Genomic DNA, 24,080 nt, shown 5'->3' on the forward strand with positions numbered 1-24,080 from the left:
CAAACTAATCGGGCAATTCGAGAGATGAGGACGAGGCTACGGGGGGGATGATGTGGGCCAGAGCTTCATCTTTCCTGGCCTTTAAGTCAGTTCAGGAGGATCATGTCTACAAGATTTTGTCACCGTAACACCAGATCCCAGCGGCTGCTTTCCCCCTTTGACTTTTCACACAAAGGGAGCACAGCTGCAGCAATTGGCCCCCCACCCAGCCAAATGTACCACCACTACCAAGGAGTTTGTTTTGATGGAGCTTATGAGCCAAACAATTTCTGGGCATTCAACCGGGGATTCCAAAGGGAACCCAGGTAAGATCAATACAATGGCTGCTGTTTGGTGTGTGGGGCATTTGTTTGGGCAGGGCAGAAAGGATGGTGGTTTGTTAAACCAAACACTACTCTGACGGCCGCGGCCAGATGGACTACACTGTTTGTTGGTTGTCCATTATTTTTCTACAGCATTCAGTCGACCAACACATTTTCCAAACCAATTTAACATGTTTGAGGCCTTTGTCAACCAACAATGCCAGACGGCTTGAGGCTGCATCAATCTTACGTCAAAAAAGCTGCATGGTAGGTGCCAAACACCAAAGATGACCCTCTGCCCACAACTATGCGTGGGTGGTCGTGGTCTTGTCATGAAAACGTACGCGCGTACGTTTTCATGACACACAGCTATTTTTAGGCCGGAGGATCTCACCACCTTGCCAGCATTATTAACCCAGGCGGAAATCTTGTTGAGGTAACCGCGGCCGAGATCCTCACCTATTCAACAATTGCCACCAAATCTTGGATGCAACAAACATCTCGAGTTTGTTGCCCAGAAAGGTCTCTGTTGCCCTGGCTCAAGCTGACACCCAACACCGTTTTCCGTTGCATTTGATACATGATCCGAGTCATGCGACTCCCTCCTGCAGCATGTCAGGTCTAGCCACATGTCCTGCACCCAAACTGATGTACCAATACCTCAATGATGTTCACTTCCTGGTTTGCAATGTGCATACTGTTCAAAATAGGGCAGCCACGGTCTCACAGAAACAGTTCACCATTATTTCCAACTCTTTGTAACCCACCTTGTAGACTTGCCCTCTTTGAGAACAAATGCCGTTGGTAATACGGATCCACCGCATCCCTAACAGAAAATCCCAACCTCTGGCGTGTTGTCCAGTCAAATTTGTTCCTTCAGATGCCTGTCACAAAGTATGGATGATCAGGAAGAGTATGTGTATTTTATAATTTTGCTCATTTTGCCCAAGGAACCCCGTCCATGCAATCACTCCACGCAAGCGTAAAATTTGGCAAAAGCTCCTTGCAGATATCTTAATACGTCCTGTCTTTCACTTAAAACCCTTTCCAACAAGCTTCAATGAAATTAAGGTGTGCTTCTCCACTAATCATCTCCATCAAGATCCAACGTTGCCAACTCCCAAAGCTGAAGGCAGCGCATTGGACCTGCATACTTCCAGTATGGTCACTCAGCTTGTTCCCCGCCTGATCCTCAGCAGCGACAAAAAAGGTTGAATGTGTTGACAGGCCCCTCGCACTACACACACGATAGACGGATCACTAGTCATATCCATACACTCATATGCAAGGGATCCAAAAGAGGCACACCTTCTGCAGCTCGGGAAACCTAACAACTGCGTCAACAGCCGCCTCACGGTAGGATGATCACTTTGCCATTTTTAAGCAGCTCATAGCATAATTTGTCTGTCCCATGTCGCTTGGTGAGTCTCTTTGCACTCTCATGTCAATCAGATTGCAAGCCAAAGCACACATTTTCGGTATTAAGCTTCTTCTCTGCTGATGCAAGGATCTGCCCGCAACATCCCCTGCAAAGTGTCACACACCTCAGGTCCAGTGTTTTCTCCTTTCCTGATGAGGTTTCGCAGACAAGCTGAACTTGAGTTTCGTAACTTGATTACACCATAGGTCCATATATCCTTCTCCAATTCAATGTCGCTGAGCGGAAAATCACAGTCCTCCTCACTGAATTCGCATCGACACGCTTGCCCTTATGAACTTGTACTTCACAGCTCCACTGACATGATCTAGTTTCACATCCCCGGGACTCCCAAAGTCAAGGGGTCTGCCCGGGAGCTTTTTTCAGGATGTTGTAATTGCCTTTTGTCCCTTCGGGGTTTTCTTGCCATGATGCTTCAGCTCTTTTGCCATTGGCAGCGATCTCATGTGCATGATGTGCATGAGGCCTAGTGCCTACATTTTGAATGTGGATACTGTGCATGCTATCACATCATGTTTTTCGCTCTCAGATGCTGAGATGAATACGTAGAGCTAGTTGAGTGTGTCTTCATCTCTCCCACTGGCTGTTTTACGGTGACCGATCCCTCAAGTCAGCATCCCTATTGGTGAAAAAGTTGATGGATAGAATTTTAGCAGGCTCCCATCCCACAGAAGTGACTGGTTTTTGCTATTGCCCATGTTGCAATTAATTGTTTTGTGCAACATCATTGTGCTTCACCGGGTTGATCTGAGCTGTCAGCGTGCAAAATTTCCGGGCCCCACGCCACTGCCATGATATCATCATCAGAAAAATGTGCCTCAATGGGTGTATACGTTTATTTTTTTTCAACTCGGCTGCAACTCCACTTGCAAGCACCAGCTCAGCATGATCGGCGAGCTGAAGCTTGGGCTGGGCGGTGTGACCCAAACCCCATTTGGGCTTTCTCAAACATGTACATAAAAGTTGCCGCCAATTGGCCTTGCACCGGGTCACCCATCAACAAAGAAAAAACATTCTCTCCGATCACCACAGCTCACTCTGGTCTCTTTCCCTCTTCTCAACTTCACCTCACTCTCCGGTTCCATGATAGTCACCGTCTTGGTGTCACACCTTATCTCCCTTGTTTTTTCACCTCCTGTTGGCAGGTATTGATCGCCTGATCAAAAGCCGAACAGCAATCTCCAACTGGAAAGCAAAGCTTGACCGCTGAGTTTCTTTGCAAGTACCTGTTATCATAACACACACTAGTACTGAGAATGTGAACGGTAAAATCCTTCCTGTCTCTCTTGCCTCCATTTGCTGTACGATCGATTCATCGATCACCTGATTTGTTGATTGGCTGATCAATCAGACAAATGCACTTGTGTTTTCCAGAAATAAATTCAATATAGAAAGCATCATTGGTTTCTTTTCTATACTCTCTGCTGTTCAACTCCCAATGAGCCATCAGCTGACCCAAGATATTATGTCCTTTGCGGAAGCCAGCAATTTAGATTGTTTTGGACTGGCGTCTACGCACCAGCATCGAGAGCGCGATGAACATAGTATGTGTTATTTTACTTCTCAATTAAAGAACGGTGATCAATCCGAGCAATAATTAGAACATGAATTTCATCGATTCTTTACTCCATCAATCTTTTGTCTCGCCGTTCACTAATGCTTGATTGATGATTGGGTGATCATCAATCCATGAAGACCCTTCACGCTGCATTACCCAATTTCCGAATCAGTTGTTTGACTGACTGACATCACAACACAACCACCAACACGCGATTCTCTCCTTTGTTGACCAGAAATCACAGACTTGTCAGCGCCTCCCCGTGATCCCAGCGCCACCAACAGTGGTTCCAATGGCTCCTCCACTGTCAATGGAGAGACTCAGTGAGCCCTACATTCATTACTCCTCCCTCTTCCTTTCCTGGTCTCATTGCAGGGTCAATGCTTTTGGTCTGGGGGGCCTGGTCTTAATAGTTGATTTGGTTTCTCCCCCCTGGTTGTCTTTCTGCCCTGTCTATTGGAGAAAGTGGTTTCTGTTGGCCTGTGCATCTCTTCAGGCCTGGCTGATGTTCGAAAGGCAGACAGATTTCAGTCCGTTTGTAATGCAAATTGAGTGCTGCTGAACTCAGCATCTACTTGGACCCCCTCTTCTGAAATTGAGTTTGATCTCTGCTGTTCCCAATATCATCAAATCAAACTAACATTCAGTTTCTGCACTCCCTGCCCATTATTTTCCCTGATGTCAAGCCACCTTACCGGTCTGTAACGCCTTATCTGCTGGATAGCCTCTTACCTGAAGAAGTGCCCGGCATACCGAATTGGGATCATGGAATCCTTTTTGGCGGGCCGTCAAACTAGGATAGATAATTGTATTTCCCCCCAGTTTGATGCGGCTATAGGGGTTCCCCAGGGCTCCCCTCTCTCAATGATACTGTACACTATGTGCCACAACAAATTATTCGCCAAACCGTTCTCGATTGGTGAGAAGGTGACAATAGGTTGCATCAATGATGTTGTACACCTTGTGGCTGCCAGGTCCCCAAGTTCCATTTCCGGAATTGACTTTGGAGGCAGCCCTCCCGCTGAAGTGGGGTTCAAGGTATGGGGCTATGTATCTTTGAGAAGAAGAAAGTCCAATTCATCTGGTGCTCTAGAAAGGTCCTTCCGGATACCACCTTTGTATTAGGCAAGCAAAGCCTCAAGAAAGCCTGGACGGCTATGTGGCTAGGGATTCTGTGAAACCCCAAAGTTAAACTAATCTGTCAACTTTGAAATGGTTTCAGAATGAATCACAAAAACGTTCACCGAGTCTGGAGCGCCATGAAAAACACATGAGGATTTAGCGGCAAGGATCACTTTAAGTGATGGCCGCCCTTGTCGGTCCTCTTATCACCTGTGGGGCACCTGTTTGGGCTTCCAGCTAAATCATAGCAAAGTCAGAACTGTTGTCGAGAAAGTTGAGGACTGCTTGGCAACCTGCACCTCAGGCGCATTCAAGTTGACTTAAATTGTTTGGCACCAAGCAAATTTGGCTGTCCGCCCGACCACGAAATGCATCTTGAAAGCCAGGCTCGCAGCCTAAGCTGTATTGCCAGAACGCATGCAATCAGATCGGGCAACTCCAGGGTGCAGGATATCCCATGTGGCAGAGGGACAAGGGAAGCAAACTGGATTGCACCCCATTCCCCTCCGACCATGGAGCTGTTCCTCATTAACAATAAGGGGGGGCACTGTCCAGGGGATGTTCATTCGATATAGCCCATCATGTGAGACTGACAAGAGGCAACTCTCTCATATGAACATGTCAGCAACAAAAGAGCAAGCGAAGCTGGCAGTAGAATCATGCTGCGACGCCTTACCCCTCAGTGTCACTCCCAGGCAATATTCACGGATGGATCATACAAGGAGTGGCGAGGACGTGCGGCGGCTGCGGTCCGCCTGATTGTGACCTCGGTTATTGTGCGCGCCTGGGATTGGGAACCTCAACCCTCAAATCAATTACCAAAAGTCAGCCAGTAGGCTTGTTACTGGCATTAGAGCCAATCAAAATGGTTCTGCCTCCCCTGTTGTCAGCAACTTGGAGCAAGGCATATTCAACCAAAACAGAGGTGTTGTGGAGCGGATGCATCCTCCAGGGGCGACCAAACCCGGCCACAATGTCTGCTCAAAATGGTGGACGTCTGGCAACAGCTGCTTGCTGATGCACAGATTACTTGTGGTTGGTGCCCACCACATTCTGGAGTCAGGGGAAACGAGCTGGCCAACAGGATCGCGGATGAAGCAACCAAGCGGAGAAAACATCCCAACAAGGACAGCTGGACAAAGATTTATGATCAACTGACTCACCCGATTGAATCTGCTGAAAATCCCATGCCCAACAAATTTCAATTCTCCTGGGTCCCTATCCTTCAGTCCTCTGTCATCACCCAGATTCTATCAGGCCATTCCCCCGAACCATCAACTTCGCAAACGGAAACGTTGCCTGGATCCCTCCTGCACTTTCTGTTGGCCCAGAGAAACTACAATCCACTGTACAGACCTCTTCCCCCAGCTGAAAAAGGCAACGCCAACACCTCACATTAATTCAGAAACAACAAAATAAGTGTGTCCACGCACAAGCCCCACTTACATCCCCGGAACCACAAAGCTCACCCGCTCCATCTACATCATTACCTCAAAACAATTTCTCCATGTGTGCAAATTTAGTCTCCCCCTTTGTTGTCATCTTATTTCCTGAGCATTTCTTCTCACTCTCGTCATTTGCTCCTTGTTGCCTTGCTGCTTTCCTTTTGGTTGCGTGTTCTGACCACCATTTACACTTATAGCAGCTGTTTGCTTGTCCTCAATATGTTTCTGAGTTGTGAGGTTGCTACCTCAGTCTCATGGTGCAATCCCACTCCAGAAAAGAAATTGCATAATAAGCAAAACAATGATGATGGTGTCTGAAAAATCTTATTTCCACTGTCAGAAAAGAGACAGATCATTGATCATCACTTACATAAGTAGTATTACTATTGTACACAGTTTTGTTGGATGTGGAACATAATCATGTTCTGAAAAATATTGGATCTATCACAAATATCTGAAATCCTTTTCAGAAGCTGAAAATAAGAGCCAGGTCATCCAGAATTAGAAGATGAAATTAGCCTGAGGTTGGCAGAAGATGAGACTAATTGATGAGTTTGACATTCAACCGAGTTACACATGACTTCATACTGACAACAAACTTGTGTGGAGCTGACTCCAGACCCACTTCCTAGAAGTTACCAAAGGGTTGTTCAAGATAGTTATGTGAAAGCACTTGCATGCAAGTGCCATGAAAACATCCCTGGTGCCCGTACCAACCGTTTGTACTGGAGTGCGACTGCTCTAACTTCGCTCTTAGCGCGGTCCTGTCGCAAGTCTGTACCAAAGACAACCTTCTTCATCCGGTTGCTTACTTGTTGCGGTCCCTGATACAGGCGGAGCGGAATTACGAAATTTTTGACAAGGAGCTACTGGCAATAGTGGTGTCTTTCAAAGAATGGCGCCATTACCTAGAAGGCAACCCTAACAGACTGAAGGCCATTGTCTACACAGAACACCGCAACCTTGAAAGTTTCATGACTACAAAGCAATTGACTCAACGCCAGGCAAGATGGGCAGAGACATTAGGTTGCTTTGATTTTGACATTTTATTTCGTCCAGGGCGGCAGGCAGCAAAACCCGATGCGCTATCCAGACGACCTGATTTGGCGCCGTCAAAGGCGGAAAAGCTAAGTTTTGGACAGCTGCTACGACCGGAAAATATCACACCCAAGACGTTTGCAGAGGTGGCGGCGTTTGACACATGGTTTGAGGACGAATTGGTTGAGTTAGATGACGCGGAACATTGGTTCAAGGTGGATGTTCTGGGACTTGGGGATGGAAAAATGGACAGCAAGCGGGACGCACCAGGGGTTTTGACGGATGTGGAGCTGATAAGTGAAATCCGTGACGCAACGCGCGGTGATGCTTGACTGACTGAACTTGTCGACAAACAACAGAGCAACAATTGACCCGCCGGCCAAACATTTGTTTTGCAGGACGGCGTGGTGTATCGTGGGGGAGTGATCCAAGTGCCGGCGAATGACAAGCTCAAGAAAGAAATTCTACAGAGTCGTCACAATTGCCGCCTAGCGGGCCACCCCGGAAGATCGAAGACACTGGCTCTAGTACGCCAATGCTTTGATTGGCCGGGGATCAAGAAATTTGTCCACCAGTACGTAGACGGATGTGGGTCTTGTCAAAGAGTTAAGTCCTTGACCCAGAAGCCCTTTGGGACATTGGAACCCCTCCCCATACCAGCAGGCCCATGGACAGACATTTCTTATGACCTCATAACGGACTTACCCTTGTCAAACAACTGCGACAGCATTCTCACGGTGGTGGACCAGTTGACAAAAATGAGCCATTTCATAGGATGCGGCAAGGACACAACAGCAGAAACGCTGGCGGATTTGATGCTCCGACGTGTGGAGGCTGCATGGAACCCCTAAAACCATCACTTCGGATAGGGGGAAGTATCTTCATCTCTCAGTTCACGCAAGAACTAAGCAATCAATTGGGGATTTGACTATGCCCATCAACAGCGTACCACCCACGGACCAGCAGCCAATCCGAAATTGTGAAAAAAGCCGTGGAGCATTTTCTACAACACTTTGTAGGATATTGACAGGATGATTGGGAGCCGTTGCTGGCTATGGCCGAATTTGCATACAACAATAACCAGCACACATCCACCGGGATGTCCCCCTTTAAAGCAAATTATGGATTTGACCTAACCTACGGCGGAATACCTTCATTGGAGCAATGTGTGCCGGCGGTGGCGGCGAGATTACAGACAATAGCCAAGGTCCAGAAGGAGCTCAAATCAGCACTGGAGCAGGCGCAATCCTCAATGAAAACTCAGTTTGACAAGAAGGTCCGGAAGACGCCAGACTGGAAGGTCAGAAACTCAGTTTGGCTCAACAGCAAAAACATCTCGTCGACTCGGCCAAGCCCCAAACTCTCCCATCAATGGCTAGGGCCATTTTCCATTGCATCTAAAGTGTCGCCATCGGTGTATAAACTAACATTGCCTCTTTCAATGCAGGGGGTACACCCTACTTTCCACGTCTTGATGCTTAGGAAATCCGAAGCGGACGCAATAGGAGGTCGCGAAGCGGCCCAACCAGCACCAGTACTAATAGAGGGCAAAGAGGAGTGGGAAGTGGAGGAGGTTCTTGACTGTTGAAAAAGGAGAAAGCGGCGCGAATATCTGATTGGGTGGAAGGGGTACGGACCGGAATCAAATTCTTGGGAACCTGAAGGCAACCCTTGCAGGCTGACAAGGCCACACAACAGGAATTCCAAATTCCTGGCCAACACTGCCTGTTCCGCCCCCCCCCCCCCCGCCCGTGGAGCGTACATTTTAGCAGTTGAAGAACCGCTTCCGTATCCTCCTGATGGCTGAGGCTGCACGGCTGATACGCGCGTGGTCAAACACTTTTGTGTTTATGATTCTACACAACCTTCTCAATCGCTGGGGGCCCTTTACCTTCAGGACTGGTATGATTGATCAACACTCCAACAGTTGTTTGGCCAGAGGATCCCTTGCAATCTGGGGAACGTTGCGGATGATACTCGGGCGCCCGGTGAACACATCCCCTGGATGTGGACTTGACGGGACCAGATCAGAGATCTACTGTGCACCCGAGGCAGAGACCTGTAATACACGGCATTTGGTACACGGAATTTGGAAATGCTTCTGGCAGCTGGGTCGTTGCCGAATCAACTGCCTGCGGCTGTGTATTGCTGACCAACGGTACAACTAAGTTCTACCGTTGGATTAGTGCGTTACAGTGTTGCATACATGTACTGTATGCCTGTAAATTGCTTCGATAACAAAAATTTGGGCCCTGTTTGGCAGCCACATATCACGCAGCGTAATAATAGGAAACATGCTACATTACATATGGTAAAACATGTCTTCTTATGATAATCTTTTGAAAGTAAACCCTCATAAGGCTTGGCAGTTTACTTCCAAAAGATCAGGCGGAAAAGTAATGTCTTACACAATAGGGGGGTTCACAATTGAAATTTGTAAAACTTTAGGACCCATTTTGACCTGTTTATGAACATATTTTTAAAAAGTTGATAAATTGCACTGATTGATCAGTCACACCTTTTTCTGGACACCTTGCCAAAATTGGAAAATTATGTTCATAAAGGCCTTAAATTGGCCTCCAAAGTTTTATAAAATTTGATTGTGAACCCCCCTAATGTAGGGGGACATGGCAAGATTATTTATTGTACTAATAATCACGCTGCCAAACAGGGCCTTGAAAATTTTTGATCCCAAATGACCTCCTTGAGGTCATTTGGGCTATTTTTGAATCTGTACATAAAAAAAATCCAGACAAAAAAAGTTTTGAATGAATTTGGATTTTTTTTGAATAAAATTCCAATAACTGTTTATAATTGGGCCCTCACTCGAAGAAAGCAAATTTGAAGCGTTTTCACATGGAACTTCTGCCTCTGCTCCATCAGCTGTTTACCCAGATCTCTGACTTACTCAACCCTATAACCAACCTCCAGAACCAACCAGGTGTACAACTCAAGCTGCTGCTAGAGGCCCAATCAAAGCTTGAGCACACATTCGATCAACTTCAAGAACTCCTTTTTCGAGAATCATGCCCAAGATTTGAACCCCGTGATCCACACCTCGAAGAAGCCCAAGTCGTATAGACTTTTCCAGCTGGCTTGCTTCATTCAGTCTGACATGTGGCATGCAATCCGTGCTGATTTCGATTATTTCACTATGCATCTTCAACTACTGGGCCTCTCCTCGCAAACGTGTCAAGCTCCGACTGAGGCCAGAACTTGGCTGGTTGGCTTCGATCCAGGTATCCCAGAGCCTTCTCTCATAGATTCTGCCGCAACAGGCGTACTAGTTGACTATACCTCTGGAATCTCTCGGTTCATTGATTCAGCCGTTGAGTTGATAAGAGGCTCTGACTTTTCCAATATCATTGGCCCACCACAATAGACTTCATCGATGACTGCCTGGCCTCATTCATACGTGCGACCAAAGTAATAGAAGATTTCATGAATCCCTGCCCAGCCCAAATTGAAGCCAACCCAAACGTAGTGGTGGGTAAATCTGTCATAACAATCATCAAACTGGCTAGGTTGCTTTTGAAGAAACTGTTGGGGCGATAAATGCCAAAAGAGATCCTGCCAAAGTTCTCAGATCTGACCTCTCGTCAACTAGCTGACTTAGGCGAGACGCGTAGAGAATTTCTCTATGATATCGAGGATTTCGTCACAATTTTGGCAAATACTACTTTCCAGGAGGACGGACGAGGAACCAGCAATTATTCTTTAACATACATAGTAATCGATGGGCTTAAGGATAAATCCTGTCATGTGTTGCTGACTGCGAAACACTTTATCAACCACCTCACAGCTAACAACGGTTTCCATACTCGGAATTACCTCAAGACTTGGTTAGCCACTTGCAGCTATTTGTTTACTGTAGCCATCCAGAATCTGATAAATGCTATTAAACTATTTAAGACTCTTCCCAATTGCCGGTGTTCCGTTTGCGAGGCAAAATTCGTGTATGTCCGTGCGCAATGGCACTTGAAATAATATTTCTGGACTTACTCCGTGCAACAGGGAAAGCTCTTGACGCACCATGGATTCCTGCTGACCCGACGTGGACACCCGCTGTGTGAAAAATACTTTGCACACAATTGTTCTTTATTTTAGTTTATTTTGGGGGATCAAAAATACGCAGGTTTTATAAGCTTAGTCAACAGAATGGATCCTCGTGACCCCCTCTCATAAAAATGAAATTGCCCGGTTACCAAGAGGCCATCTTCTGAGGTACATAAAAAAACAGACTTGCTTCGCGCACTGCGAGAAACTCTTCGCGCACTGTGGGGGTCGTCGTCTCAACGTCCCGCCCCCAGTGCGCGCTTTCGCCACGGCTCTTCGCGCACTGTGCATTTCCCCCAAAAAGCGGCTTGCATTTCTTGAGATATTTTTTGATGAATCAATAGAATGACTCTTTATGATCCCCCTAAAAAATTATCAAGTCATTTAGGGGTCTCCTTGAGCCTAGAGAAAATTGACATGAAAAAATCATATTTTAACGCGGCAGGGACCTGTAATACCGCTTCCTGTGCCCCAGTAGCCCCAAAAATTTCACAGTATCATGGTAAATGTGCAAATTCATTACCTGATAATTTTCAAAATTTTCACCAGCTTTCCTTTAGCCCAAATAGGTATTGCGTTTATTATTTTGCGTATATGTATAACTTTTTTGTTACACACAACAAAGGTAAAAAATTTTGAGAGCACAGAGAAATATGCTTCAAATTAATTCCCTGAAATTCCTAGCAATAGTGTGTCATTATAAAATGAGATATAAGGGGTGCGCAGCAGGCTTAGTAGGAAAATTACTGCTAACTGTATAGCTTTTTTGTTTCACACCCAAACAGTCCCAAAATTTCAGAAATGTTTTCATTGTGGATATTCTCCGCGCCATAAATTTCTTGGAAATAGTGTGTCATGATAACATGAGATATAAGGGGTGCGCGGCGGGCTTAGTAGGAAAATGGCGGCTACATGTAAAGATTTTTTGTTACACGCTGAAACAGTCTGAAATTTTCAGGAATGTTTCAATTTTGCATTTTCTCCGCGTCATAAAGCTCTTAGCAATAGTGTGTCATTAAAACATGAGATAAGTTAGCAGTCATTTTCCAACTAAGCCCGCCGCACTACATCTCATGTTATCATGACACACTATTGCCAAGAAATTTATGGCGCGGAGAATATCCACAATGAAAACAATTCTGAAATTTTGGGACTGTTTGGGTGTGTAACAAAAAAGCTATACAGTTAGCAGTAATTTTCCTACTAAGCCTGCCGCGCACCCCTTATATCTCTGGGAAAAATTCTGAAAATTATCAGGTCATGAATTTGCACATGTGCCATGATACTGTGAACTTTTTGGGGCTACTGGGGCACAGGAAGCGATATTACAGGTCCCTGCCGCGTTAAAATATGATTTTTTCATGTCAATTTTCTCTAGGCTCAAGGAGACCCCTAAATGACTTGGTTATTTTTTAGGGGGATCATAAAAAGCCATTCTATTGATTCATCAAAAAATATCTCAAGAAATGCAAGCCGTTTTTTTGGCGGAAAATGCAGTGCGCGAAGAGCCGTGGCAGAAGCGCGCACTGGGGGCTGGAGGTCGAGACGACGACCCCCACAGTGCGCGAAGAGTTTTCCGCAGTGCACGAAGTAATTCCGTAAAAAAATGTCAAATTTGATGCAATTATCAAACCTTGCCGGTAGTGGTGCCCAAAAAATCCGGATCAACAAAGTTGTACAACCTCAATGACCAAGGATTCCTTCCGGTCGAGGACTCGAGGTTCTGTAAATTGGCTGCTTAGGCAGGGTACAGCCTCATTGGCCAGGACTCCGAGGAATCCCTCCGCTGAGTGTACAAAACATCGTCAACAAATCTCCCGGAGAGCTATCACTCAACCGCATCGAGCAAGAGGAATCTCTCCCCATGGACTCGAAGGATTTTATCCCACTCGACAAGGCTGCATTAACTTGTCTATCGGAGGGACTTAATTTCGTCCTGCGGTGTGCTCGCGAAGGGCTTTGATTGTTGGAGCAGGTTGGATCCCATCGATGTCTCTCCATGGCTGCCACCGAGCTTAACTAAGCCTCTCGATCGGAGGGTCGGGGGGGGGGGCGGGGCCGATCGCGCCTCCTCGGAGGGAAGGGACTTATGTTAAGTTAGGGCTGCCACGGGTCCCTGACAGGGCAGTCTCTACGGTCCACCCGCGAGGTCCCCCGGAGGTCCCCGGGGGTGCAACTGAATCCACACCTCGCGTTGACCTCTGGGTTGTCTCCGAGATTGCAGCCCAGCGATGTGAGAATGCTGAAGAGAACCGAAGAACCATCCTGGAACCTCAACTATTATCGGATTGCGATATCCTTGCGGCTGTTGATCGTGTTGACTTCCACTTCGTTCATACACCCCGACGAGCACTTTCAAAATACGGAGATCGCGATCGATGATGTGTTCAAACTGTCAAGCCATCAAACTCGGACTTGGGAATGGGATCCGCTGAGATTTTCAGACTACGCGATCGGAGGCGGACCGGTTCGAAGTATCGTGCCTGTTTGGCTAACAAGTCATTTTGGGCTTTACGTTTTGAAACTCCTCCACGCTTGTGGTATGGTTGGTTGAGTACCTAGGCCTCTTCTGTTTTATCTTTCCTTTTCACAACGTAGCTACTGGATTCTGACGATCAAACTTTCCCATCTTGTCTGTTATAATATACGGATTATCGTTTGGATTTAATCTTGATGGCTGCCCAACTCCAAAAAAATCCTATGAACGCGGTTGCCGCGTCGAATCTCAGATATATCGACTCGTTCACTAGTCATCTTTCCGCGATTGGTACTCTTCCTTCTCTCACTTTTAGTCGATCGTCTAGTAATTCGATTTGTCCAATCGCCATCAATACAGCTACTCCATGCATTTTCATTGCACTCACTGCTTTTTATGTGTCGGACATTTTCAAACTCACTAGAATCGCTCCTATTTACGAGTGTCTTTCTTCTCTCGCTATCGATTTCCGACCCTCGAAACCGCGCCAGTCTTACATCCGTAATTGCATGGGCACTGTTGAATGTTTTCACAGTTTGGGTCCGAGTGAGCTATGTATGCTTCGCTTTTCCCGTCGTCCTCATGGTCGGCTACACGCGTCTTTTTCGATCACCCGCGCTCTTCTTCACCGCCGGAGCAACCGCTTTGTTGGGCATGATGATTTTAATTTTGTTCGATTGCCTTTATTTTGGGCGCTGGCCAACAGTAACTCCGATCAGTTTATTACTATACAACCTTGATAAAAGAAACCTTGCGCAGCATGGTACCCATCCTCGCTATCTTCATCTACTTGTCAATGGCCCTATCATGTTTGGCCCAGCCCTTTGGTTTACTGCGTGGTGCCAAATCTGGACGAGACTTAAACTTTCCCCGACCATCGTGAAACGTGTGTCTTCAATCCCCTTTTATCCTCCTATTATCATCACCTTTGACTGACATTCGGGCAATCTCGCGTGCGTGTATTCAGTGTCAATAGCTTCGTTGATATCGGGCACATTTCTGCTATCCATCCAACCTCACCAGGAAGCTCGATTCTTGTTGCCATTGGTTTTTCCTCTAACCATATTATGCTCTCAATCGGTAACAAACTCACGATCCTCCAAATTCGGAAGGGTATTTTGGGTGAGAATAGACTTGGCAATTTTCTCTGTCATTTTTTCCCAATTGATAGAACTGCCTATTCAAACAACGAGAGGTACACTACTAACAAATCGTTTTTAGTTTGCCCATCTATTACACTCAGTTATCACGGTGATTTTATTTGGATATTTACATCAAGGAGGACTCCAATCGGCCCTTAGAGTTTTACCAGCAAACACGAGGATCTTGATGAGTTACAAAACTTTCGATATTCCGTCTTCACTGATCACGAGCGCTCAACTCAGCGAGGTCAAAAACCTTCGTGGAGCGACCGAAGAAACGCTTGCGAAAACATTGTGTGACATTTTCTCTTCGGATAAGGAACAGCAGATTGTCTTGCTTGCGCCAAGATGGGCGCTCAGCCCTCGACTAAAAGACCGTTTTAAACTGCTTTTCTCCTCCACCATCCCTCACCTCGACCTCGATAGACTTGACGAAATCTTTAACGCTGGGCCTTCTAGATCTGGACTCGGTCTTTATGAAATTCCCCAGCTAAACATAAAAGCTTCTGGGCTATGCGAATTGAAGCACGGACTCTTATAGCAAGTATTATTGATTGAACTAGATATTTATGCAAATTTTCCATATCCTGTCATTGTTTAATGCGATAGCATCCAAACACACCTATACTTCAGTATGTATAGGTTTTGGGCGCTGCGCTTATAAGTATTGTACGGAATGTGAAAATCATCTGACATACGAGCAGCCTTCCTTCCAGTCATCTTTGAATTCTTGTAGAATTCTCGTTGCTGGTTTTGGCATCAATACATGTGTGAGCTGGCAAGCAAAACCCAGTGACACCTTGACTAAGCAGATACATAACCTTGTGTTTTGCTGCACCAATTGCACTTTTCACATGTTTCACACTCATTTCACCCTTTTATTCATGTTTCACATTCTTTTAACTGATTGTGTTATTCACCACAAACAAACTTGAGAAACTGCTGTTGGTCAACATGCTTGGCCCTTCTCCCGGTTTGTCCAGTCTCATTCCATTTACTCTTACAACTCTGGTATGTTCACATGAAGGGGTATGTTCAGTACCAAGGGTGAAACCGCTGCACTGCGCTGACATCAGCGGCACTTCTAGCGCAGCATGTTGCGGGGGACGCAAGATGAAGAAACCCAAAGTTCATGGTTGACAGACCAGTGACACTTTTGTGAGTGGGAATGAATGGTTCTGATTCACTAAGGAAGAGAAACGCCTAGAGCAACAAATTATAGACTATATACAAGGTTGCTAGTGTTATGGATTGAAGCATACTATATGGTGGATATAAGCATATCTCAACACAGTGTAGCACTCTGCCACTGATCTTCCAGCCCAATCAGCATTACTGCAGCACTCTGACCTCTGCACTAACATTGAATTCATGGGTCCAATACAATGTATTGAGATTGGATTGGGTCACCAAACCAGGACCCTGGAAACCCCTGATAAATGAGTGGCACCAAAATGTATGATTTTTTGCATTTTTTTGCATAACGGTATGAATGGGCTTTTCAACCCAATGGGGTACACACCAAACATCACATAAATGTATGGATTTCCAACAAAATTCAGGTAAATTGGCTAAAAATGCAAATTCCCACTTATCATCAGGGTTTTTGGGATCCCTGGGCAGATGTTAGCTCAAGGGTATGCACAAAAATGTATGATCAGCCAAAAAAAGTCATTCCCTGGTGCCCCCTGATGTATGAATTTTGGCAAATTTCAGGATTTTTGGTGCCACTGCCATCCATTTATAGAGGGTTTCCATGGTCCTGCCAAACCAATTCAATATTGTCAATACAGTCCAATACAGTCCAATAAAGTCCAATACAATACAATACAATACAATACAATACAATACAATACAATACAATACAAGTGTATTGCTGGGATGAGAAATTGGATTGAGCCGCAATAGCCCAGAAAAGGTATTGTTTTTTTAGATACAATACTGCTGTATTGTATAATACTGCTGTATTGTATAATACTGCTGTATTGTATAATACTGCTGTATTGTATAATACTGCTGTTTTTTTGGAATGGAGCTGACAAAAAGAGTCAGAAAGAAGATAGATCAGAGGGTTGTATTTGGATCATATTGATTTCTTGATAGCCCCTGACTTGGATCAGAACAGAATGCTATGGCCTCCATCACCCAAATTCACACTTGACTTGGACTCCTGGAGGCCTGTCACATACATATCATCGTTTGCCTACATATTTACACAACAAATGCAGAGGTAGAAAAGAAACTAACACACCAAAAAAAGAGAAATGCAGGAAACAAACCAGAGAAGAGAAAAAATGAAGAAACAAGGCCATACAAACCAAGATGAAATAAACCCACATAGGACATGTGTTAGCACCAAGAAATGTCAGAGAATAAAAAAAAGACCAGAATAGAAGGAAGAGAAGCCAGGCAGAATCTAGGATCCTGTGGAATCATGAATGTGAATCTTGGGGAAATGATCTTGAAAATTCTGAGTCCTGGAATCTTTAGGCTTGATGCTTGAGGTTCTTGATGCTGAAAGGGTTCTGAGGAGTTCATCTTGAGGGCTATATGAAATTGAGGTCTGCCACTACTGGGTTGAATTGCACAATGTATTCAAGCACTTGTCCCTGATGCAGCTGGGGGGCACGCATTTGACCTGGTCAAGATCTCTCCTGAAGGGAGAGGAATTACAGCAGGTTCAAAAAAGAATGGTAGTTGGGTCTTGGATCTCCCATCCAGGGATTTTCCTCACTGAGCCAACTTTATTGCTAAAGTTGACGCAGGTTGAGGCTACCATCAAACTCTGACTGTGCAGCGGCAACGCAGGATTGCTGCCGGGGCCCACCAAAATCCCTCCCATTTCCACCTCAGGGCCCCCCTTGACAGCATGGGGTATGTGTGATGAGGCTGATCCACCCTCAAATCACTGGGTTGATATCATTTCCGGATCCCTTTTTCACCAGAATTTTATCATTGGGATCTAGCAGTGGTTATTTGGTTATGGGTGTGCAGTTCAGATATTGTACTGCTGGAAAATTTTCAGAAGTAGGATGTCATAATGCATCAACTTTAAGAGCAAGGTTTGGCTAGGAGGGGAAAATCCCTGGATGGGAGATCCAAGACACGACTGCCATTCTTTTTTGAAACTGCTGTACAAATTATCAGGACATTTGGCCTGAGAGAATCTTCAAGCTTTGGTGGAGGGCAATGATATCACCACCTGCAGAACACAGTTCTCAGCAAGTTTTTTCTTTCTTGAAGGCTTGAAGTTTGTATTTTTCTGAATCAAAAGTTAGAGATGCTTGGCCACTTACTGGCAAAGGAGGTGTGCAATAATAAGTTTCCATTTAGGCAGGAGATAAAACTATAAAATTCACACAAGTTTTCAATAAGTTACTGTTTTCAAAGAAGAATAATGAAATACACTGGAGAGAAGCTGCCTATGTAGGATTGGAGACAAGATACTAGCGCTCAGCTGGGTGGATTGGCTATTTTATAGCTGGTGAGAAAGAAATACTACCCTTCTTTTCGAGATCCTCTCACATGATCCTCCATCACGAGCCGAGACTCGAGAGAATGGAGAGGATTACAAATGTACAAGGTTGAAAGCTAGGGTCCGGTGTTTCAAGCTTCCGGAGCCAGTCTGATCTCGAACTTGATGCGTTTGTAATGGGAGGGTCCCAAGCCCAAGCCTTCCCCCGGTCGGCGCAATGCAACCTTCGGCTTATGACCACTCCGGTCACTCCGGCCACTCCGGCCGGGGTCATGTTGCTGTTGGGTGTTATCACCAGGAACAGTTTGGCATTTGACTACTACCACCACAGCACTCGCATCGAGGCAGCACAGACAGACGCAGCGCAAAACCATCACGAGGAGCTCTTTTGAATAAAAACCCGTACGAGCTGCCACCCATGCTAGTGCGGACAATCTGCACGACCCTTCCCATCCTTGAAATCTACGAATCACAACTCTGCGCCCCTCTCCTCATCCGTCATCTGAACTAGCAGACTAACACAAAAAATACTGAAAGGAGCGGCATCTCAAGTCCGATGGAGACAACACCTCACTCCGATGGGAACAACACCGAAGTGCGATGGAAACAACAACTGATTCGAGCCAGGCAATTTTCGATGGGGAAGACGAGAAACGGCGGATGAGGCTCGTCAGAGAAGGCGTCTCTAGACGCTGAGTGGGCCACGGCCAACAGTGGTACGAGTACGACGAGGGGGATGATGAGAATCAAAAACCAGCGCGGCCACAGCCAGACGCAGCCGACTATGTAGAAGAACTGTCCCAAGAAGTTAGGCGCGTTCAGGATGGAGGCTATCATCGAGCGGCTCCTGGCCGCTCTAGTCGCTGGGGCGTCCAGTCACTCTACAAATATGCGTAAGCCGAGTCTGCCTCATACCTCCTTCTTTTTTCCTGGTCGATCCAGTCTCTATGCTCTCATTGCTCTTGCCGGGCTGGGCTGTTGGAGAGACCAGAATCAGCGGTCGGGAAATAATTCTGGACCAAACTCTGCACTGTGGAATTGCCGACTTAAGCCTGTACTGTCATTTTCTTCACCATTCATACAAGTGCTATTATACTGACTCTATCTTGCTCTTCGCTGCCCGGATCCAGGATGTATATCCTTCCGACAATCACGCTCACCGAAGACGACTCGCTCCCCCTCGTCAAACCCTACTTCCTGAGCCTCGGCCTCCTGTACAGAGGTGATTCAGTACGGCATCGCATGAGCCGCACAAGGCTGAAAAACTATCCCAGATGATAACCTGGATCGCAGGGCCCGTCTTCGGATCCTGGAAAAAAACAGTTAGGACGGCAGCGACACGCAGAGCTGGCGGCAGAAGGAGGCCGCAAAGGCTCCTACGGTGCGACCATCACGAACCAGAATCCCGTCATGGAGCCAATAGGAATTTATTGGCCATGATTACCAGGACCGTAGCGGGAGGTGAAATAGATCACACCATCCCTAGGCTCAACCGGACGATGCCGTTGGTCCGACGTCATGTTTCATCCAAAAGTGTACTGGATACGGAGCCAGAGTTCTCTGGCCGATGAGTCGAAGGAGGGGGCCGCGGGGTATAGGTTGGAGAGCTAGCCTCCCTCACTCGAGCTTGTCCCATCATCATTTCCCGCTGTGGCTACTTTTTTTTTCTGTTCACGCGCATACTTTCATCGCCCCTTCAAATTTGGGGTCACCCACTCGTCCAAGGGGGAGGGGGGGCTGACTTCTATTCGAGATTTGGATGAATGGCCGCTCCCCTCTGGGGACGGCCGGTGTTCAAAGGACAATTAGGTCGGCGTTGACATATCTAAGCTAGCGGCAGACTTTGAGCTTGGAGGCTACAAATTCTGCTACAGCGCAGCCATTTTGGACTAGGAACAAAATACTTTCTGGTTTTCCTTTACCAACGGGAAAATACGAGTCACAAGAGTTTCAGGGGCCTTCAGATGAAGCAACAATTTCATGAATATCACAATGAAATCAATCTTGTAATTTGGTCATTAAGATCTACGTAATGAATTTGACTAGGTTTGAATAATTGGAGTAGAACTATAGACCTTTCGATGGAGTAGGATATGTGGGAATTTCACGCAATTTTCACAATGTAAAAAGAATGAAATTGATTCAAGTGAATCAAGATGGAGAAATACCTCAGAGAATCCACAAAACAAGCTATTCTTCCATCAGGTGTTCAGTGGGCCGTATGGATCCTTACCCTCAAAGTATCTTGCCCACACTGATAAACAATTTCAACACAGGTAGTTGTCAGCTTGAAGCCAACCTTCAAAGTTCAGGAGTGAGAATGGAAAGAGAGACTGGAAAGAAAAGGGAAAACGTACTGCATGCAGAACTTCCTGAGGGGGGTTAGCAAAAGGCAAAGGTAAGAGGACACAGCCATTGAATCAAAACACACGTCATCATGGGTTCTGATGATAAAAAGAAGTGCTTACTAGCCTCTAATATTTTTAAATGAACAGAAAAATTCAATTTTTAGCATTTATCTGATGCATAAATTTGTGACTAAAGAAAAAAACTGAAATTTACCATATTTTTGTGGAAGAAGTCCAAGTTTTTGAAGATACTCTTGCTTCTGATTTGGTTCCATTGAATTCAAATTAAAATCTTCAGGAATGCTGGGATTTGATGATCCGGGTGGATAAGGCTGTGTACCTCCATGGTTATAGCTAGAAGCCCCACCCCAGGGTTGTTTGTTAGGAGGTCGAGCCAAACCTGCTTGAACTGGTGATTACAAATCAAGAGTGAAATTTATTGATCAACCTGGAGCTTATTTGGAGGTGTAAATGAAAAACAATGAATTCCAAAATACAAACAATTTCCTTGTCCTGCCGGTGGGGGGAAGGCAGGATATAATGGTGTCCCTGTTGCAAGATTATTTCCATAACCAGTCCCTGAGGGCTGGCCATAAGAATTGGGCGCACTATGTCCAAAAACTTGACTTGGAGGCTGGCCATAAGCATTGGGTGCACTATATCCAAAAACTTGACTTTGAGGCTGGCCATAAGCATTGGGTCCATGGATTCCATAACCAGAACTTGTGTGAGCATTGGGTCCATTATATCCAAAACCATGGCTTGGATGCTGGCCGTAAGTATTGGGGGCATTGTTAGGATAACCAGCAATTGAAGGCTGGGTGTAAGGATTGGGTGAATAATGTGAAGTGGGAATAGCTTGGCTGGACGCAACATTTGAATTTGGGTAAGGTTGCACTGATGCATTTTTATTGAAGGAAGCATTAATTAGTCCGCTTGCAGAAATTCCATAGAGGTGGGGATGCAAAATACAAACAATTTCCTGTTCCTGTTGATGCGGGGAAGGAGTGATATGGGTGTCCTGCTACATATGCAGCATTGCCATAACCAGCACTTGCAAACTGGCCGCCGGAAGTATAGGGCGGATAATCTGAAGTTGCAATAGCTTGGAGTGGCTTAATATTTTCATGTATTGAAGGATACACTGACACAATATGATCAGAGGGAAGATTTATTAGTCATTTTGCGTAAAATCCAGAGGGATGGGGTTTGAAATGAACACATAGATCTGAAAAGATGAAAAACCTGCAAAAGAAGGAGGTGGAGTAGATGCAGCGACTTTGCTTGGTATGGACACTGTTGCTGCATGTTGACCTACAAGTGCAACATAAAACTTGATCAGTCGGGTGTTTAGCATGAGATTTGGGAGCTGAAGGTCAGTTTGGGAGCTGAAGGACAGCTAGGAGTCATACCCGAGGGTTGGTAGACTGTGAATTTAGGCCAATCTTCTGCCGGTGGAACTAGTAAATATGAATCAAAAAATGAAATTAATTGATTAACCTGGAGGTTTTCAGAGGTGTAGATGGAACAAAATTAATCTCAAAACACAAACTATTTCCTGTTGCTGATGTCACCTTTGCATATGCCTCTTGATGCTTATTATGATAACCGGCATTTGTGACCCGGGTGTAATTGTTGGTTTGCGTGATCAGGGCATTTATATCTGTGGGTTCTTAGCATGAGATTTGGGAGCTGAAGAACAGTTTGGGAGCTAAAGGACAGCTAGGAGTCATACCGGCTTGGTAGACTGTGAATTTAGGCCAATCTTCTGCCGGTGGAACTAGTAAATATGAATCAAAAAATGAAATTTATTGATTAACCTGGAGGTTTTCAGAGGTTTAGATGGAACAAAATTAATCTCAAAACACAAACTATTTCCTGTTGCTGATGTCACCTGTGCATATGCCTCTTGATGCTTATTATGATAACCGGCATTTGTGACTTGGGTGTATTGCTTGGTTCGCGTGATCAGGGCATCTATATCTGTGGGTTCAAAATGAAAATTGATCAGTCGCGTGTTTAGCACCAACTTTGGGAGCTGAACCATTCACAGTACCTTCAGAGCCGGCGCGGCCAGCCATCTTTTCGAGAGTCGGTGCAGCATTCAGACCGGTATACAACCAAGACAGTTGGACGGCAAGGACAATGAGCCAGGACATGGAAGTAGCAAGCTTCATTGATTCAATGACAAGTGTCAGACTTGGTGGATGCTTTTCGAAGAGGTGATGCAAGCCAAATTGGGTGCAGCAGACGATAAATCTGGACAAGAGAACCTGGGCCAATTAGAAGGTGGGACGAAGAGTCACAAATGTCATTTGGTTTCATCCTTTCGAGACAATGTCGTTGGGCAACATCTTCCTTGCAGGCATAGCGGTGTGTCCGGCCCTGTACTATTTTCAAGAAGAGCACCCTAGCCTTCCTGTGACATACAGGTCGGTACTTGATGTCTTGTGCAGTTCGACTATCCTGCTCGGCATTGTGCTGTGGGCGGACCGGTCAGTCAGAACCTGGCCGATAGCCGGTCATAGATTAGCAATTTGCGCCAGCTCCCGGGCTCTATCGTGTTTTCCGAGTCGCTGGATGCTCTCCTGTCCCTGAGGCGGGTAAGGCATGTGGTGTCTGGTTGGCCGGCAGGGATTCGCACCGGCATATGTGTCTCCAAAAAGGGAGAGGCGCTAGTGCCTACACATGCTTCAGGCAATCAAGTATAGAGCAGTGTGTGCGGCCCTGCATAAGAGCACCGCTCCTGCGACATAGCAGCCGGTACTTGGGTGCAATCTCCGACGAAACCTGAGTCGTTTCCGTCATTCATCACATGGTGTAGTCTGGTATACTTTGCGCTTGTGAGTTGTTCGATTTCATCCCCTCAACACACCTCAGGCCTGAAACGAAGGGATGGTGCCAGACTTGTACGGTGGCGCGCCGGAGCCAAGCACCGAGGCCGATCGAGGGCCGAGGGCCAGAAAAAAATTGGCAAAGTTTCAGGGATTCGGGGTCCCCGGGCCAGTTGTAGCCGTGCTACAATTGGCTACGCGACAGGCGCCCATACTAGGGGCGCGCTGTACGCGTGTTAGGTTTTTCCGGCTCCGGCTCCGGCTCCGCACGAGCCAGGAGTTAGAGGTGCCGAAGCCCCTGCGTACTGCACGCAAGGGGTTGTTGGGTTTCCGTTTCTTCCTTCCTTTCTCAGACCAGGCGTGACCTGTACACGCCCATATTGTCTGTACCGTTGAATTACTATTCACCGGTTTCTTCTTGTTGTTTGGTTTTCTTTTCTATTGTCTAAAAGGGCCTCTCTTGTATGTCTGTTTTATCTCCATCCATCCTTTGTTGTTGGAAATCCAGACGTCTTTTTTCCTCGTCATTTAGCCGCGTGTAGCTTTGCTCCGCCGCAGGCCCATTTCCATAGCCTTGTAGCCTGCCCGACTACACAGTGCTCCTATGCTCGGCAATATGAACACCATAGCACCTCCGGTCCGCCGATGACAACCGGTAACGATGTGCTAGTCTGGACAGTCTGCACGATCCTTAAAACAACATAGCCCGGCCTCGCCATCTTAAAAACGACTCCTGATCCGACATTGTCCAACGACATAGAAAGATCTGCCCCATACGGACACACATAGCCCAAAACGAAGCTCGCCCCGATTGGAAAACTGCCCCAAGCCCACCGATTCGAGCCG

General features: G+C 46.2%; 5 protein-coding genes across 5 annotated transcripts; 3 read left to right on the forward strand and 2 right to left on the reverse strand.

The window, feature by feature from the left end:
* Positions 1-9,759: 9,759 nt before the first annotated feature.
* PtA15_9A563 (uncharacterized protein) lies at positions 9,760-9,984 on the forward strand (the record flags this gene model as incomplete). Its single annotated transcript, XM_053172785.1, has 1 exon — positions 9,760-9,984. The coding sequence occupies one exon, from the start codon at positions 9,760-9,762 to the stop codon at positions 9,982-9,984; it is 225 nt and encodes a 74-aa protein (XP_053023991.1).
* Positions 9,985-13,380: 3,396 nt separating this feature from the next.
* PtA15_9A564 (uncharacterized protein) lies at positions 13,381-15,118 on the forward strand (the record flags this gene model as incomplete). Its single annotated transcript, XM_053172786.1, has 4 exons — positions 13,381-13,504; positions 13,689-14,321; positions 14,403-14,557; positions 14,657-15,118. 4 exons carry the CDS (start codon positions 13,381-13,383, stop codon positions 15,116-15,118), a joined length of 1,374 nt encoding a protein of 457 aa, XP_053023992.1.
* Positions 15,119-18,608: 3,490 nt separating this feature from the next.
* PtA15_9A565 (uncharacterized protein) lies at positions 18,609-19,492 on the forward strand (the record flags this gene model as incomplete). The annotated part of the gene is made up of 4 exons (XM_053172787.1): positions 18,609-18,647; positions 18,767-18,945; positions 19,183-19,282; positions 19,346-19,492. 4 exons carry the CDS (start codon positions 18,609-18,611, stop codon positions 19,490-19,492), a joined length of 465 nt encoding a protein of 154 aa, XP_053023993.1.
* Positions 19,493-20,253: 761 nt separating this feature from the next.
* PtA15_9A566 (uncharacterized protein) lies at positions 20,254-21,757 on the reverse strand (the record flags this gene model as incomplete). The annotated part of the gene is made up of 6 exons (XM_053172788.1): positions 20,254-20,306; positions 20,410-20,424; positions 20,521-20,526; positions 20,615-20,809; positions 21,010-21,388; positions 21,719-21,757. The coding sequence occupies 6 exons, from the start codon at positions 21,755-21,757 to the stop codon at positions 20,254-20,256; spliced, it is 687 nt and encodes a 228-aa protein (XP_053023994.1).
* A 316-nt stretch (positions 21,758-22,073) lies between these two features.
* On the reverse strand, positions 22,074-22,577 carry PtA15_9A567 (uncharacterized protein; the record flags this gene model as incomplete). The annotated part of the gene is made up of 3 exons (XM_053172789.1): positions 22,074-22,180; positions 22,273-22,383; positions 22,457-22,577. The coding sequence occupies 3 exons, from the start codon at positions 22,575-22,577 to the stop codon at positions 22,074-22,076; spliced, it is 339 nt and encodes a 112-aa protein (XP_053023995.1).
* Positions 22,578-24,080: the final 1,503 nt, after the last annotated feature.

The sequence above is a fragment of the Puccinia triticina genome, chromosome 9A (genome assembly GCF_026914185.1).
Source record: "Puccinia triticina chromosome 9A, complete sequence".
In the NCBI taxonomy this organism is placed as follows: Eukaryota; Fungi; Basidiomycota; class Pucciniomycetes; order Pucciniales; family Pucciniaceae; genus Puccinia; species Puccinia triticina.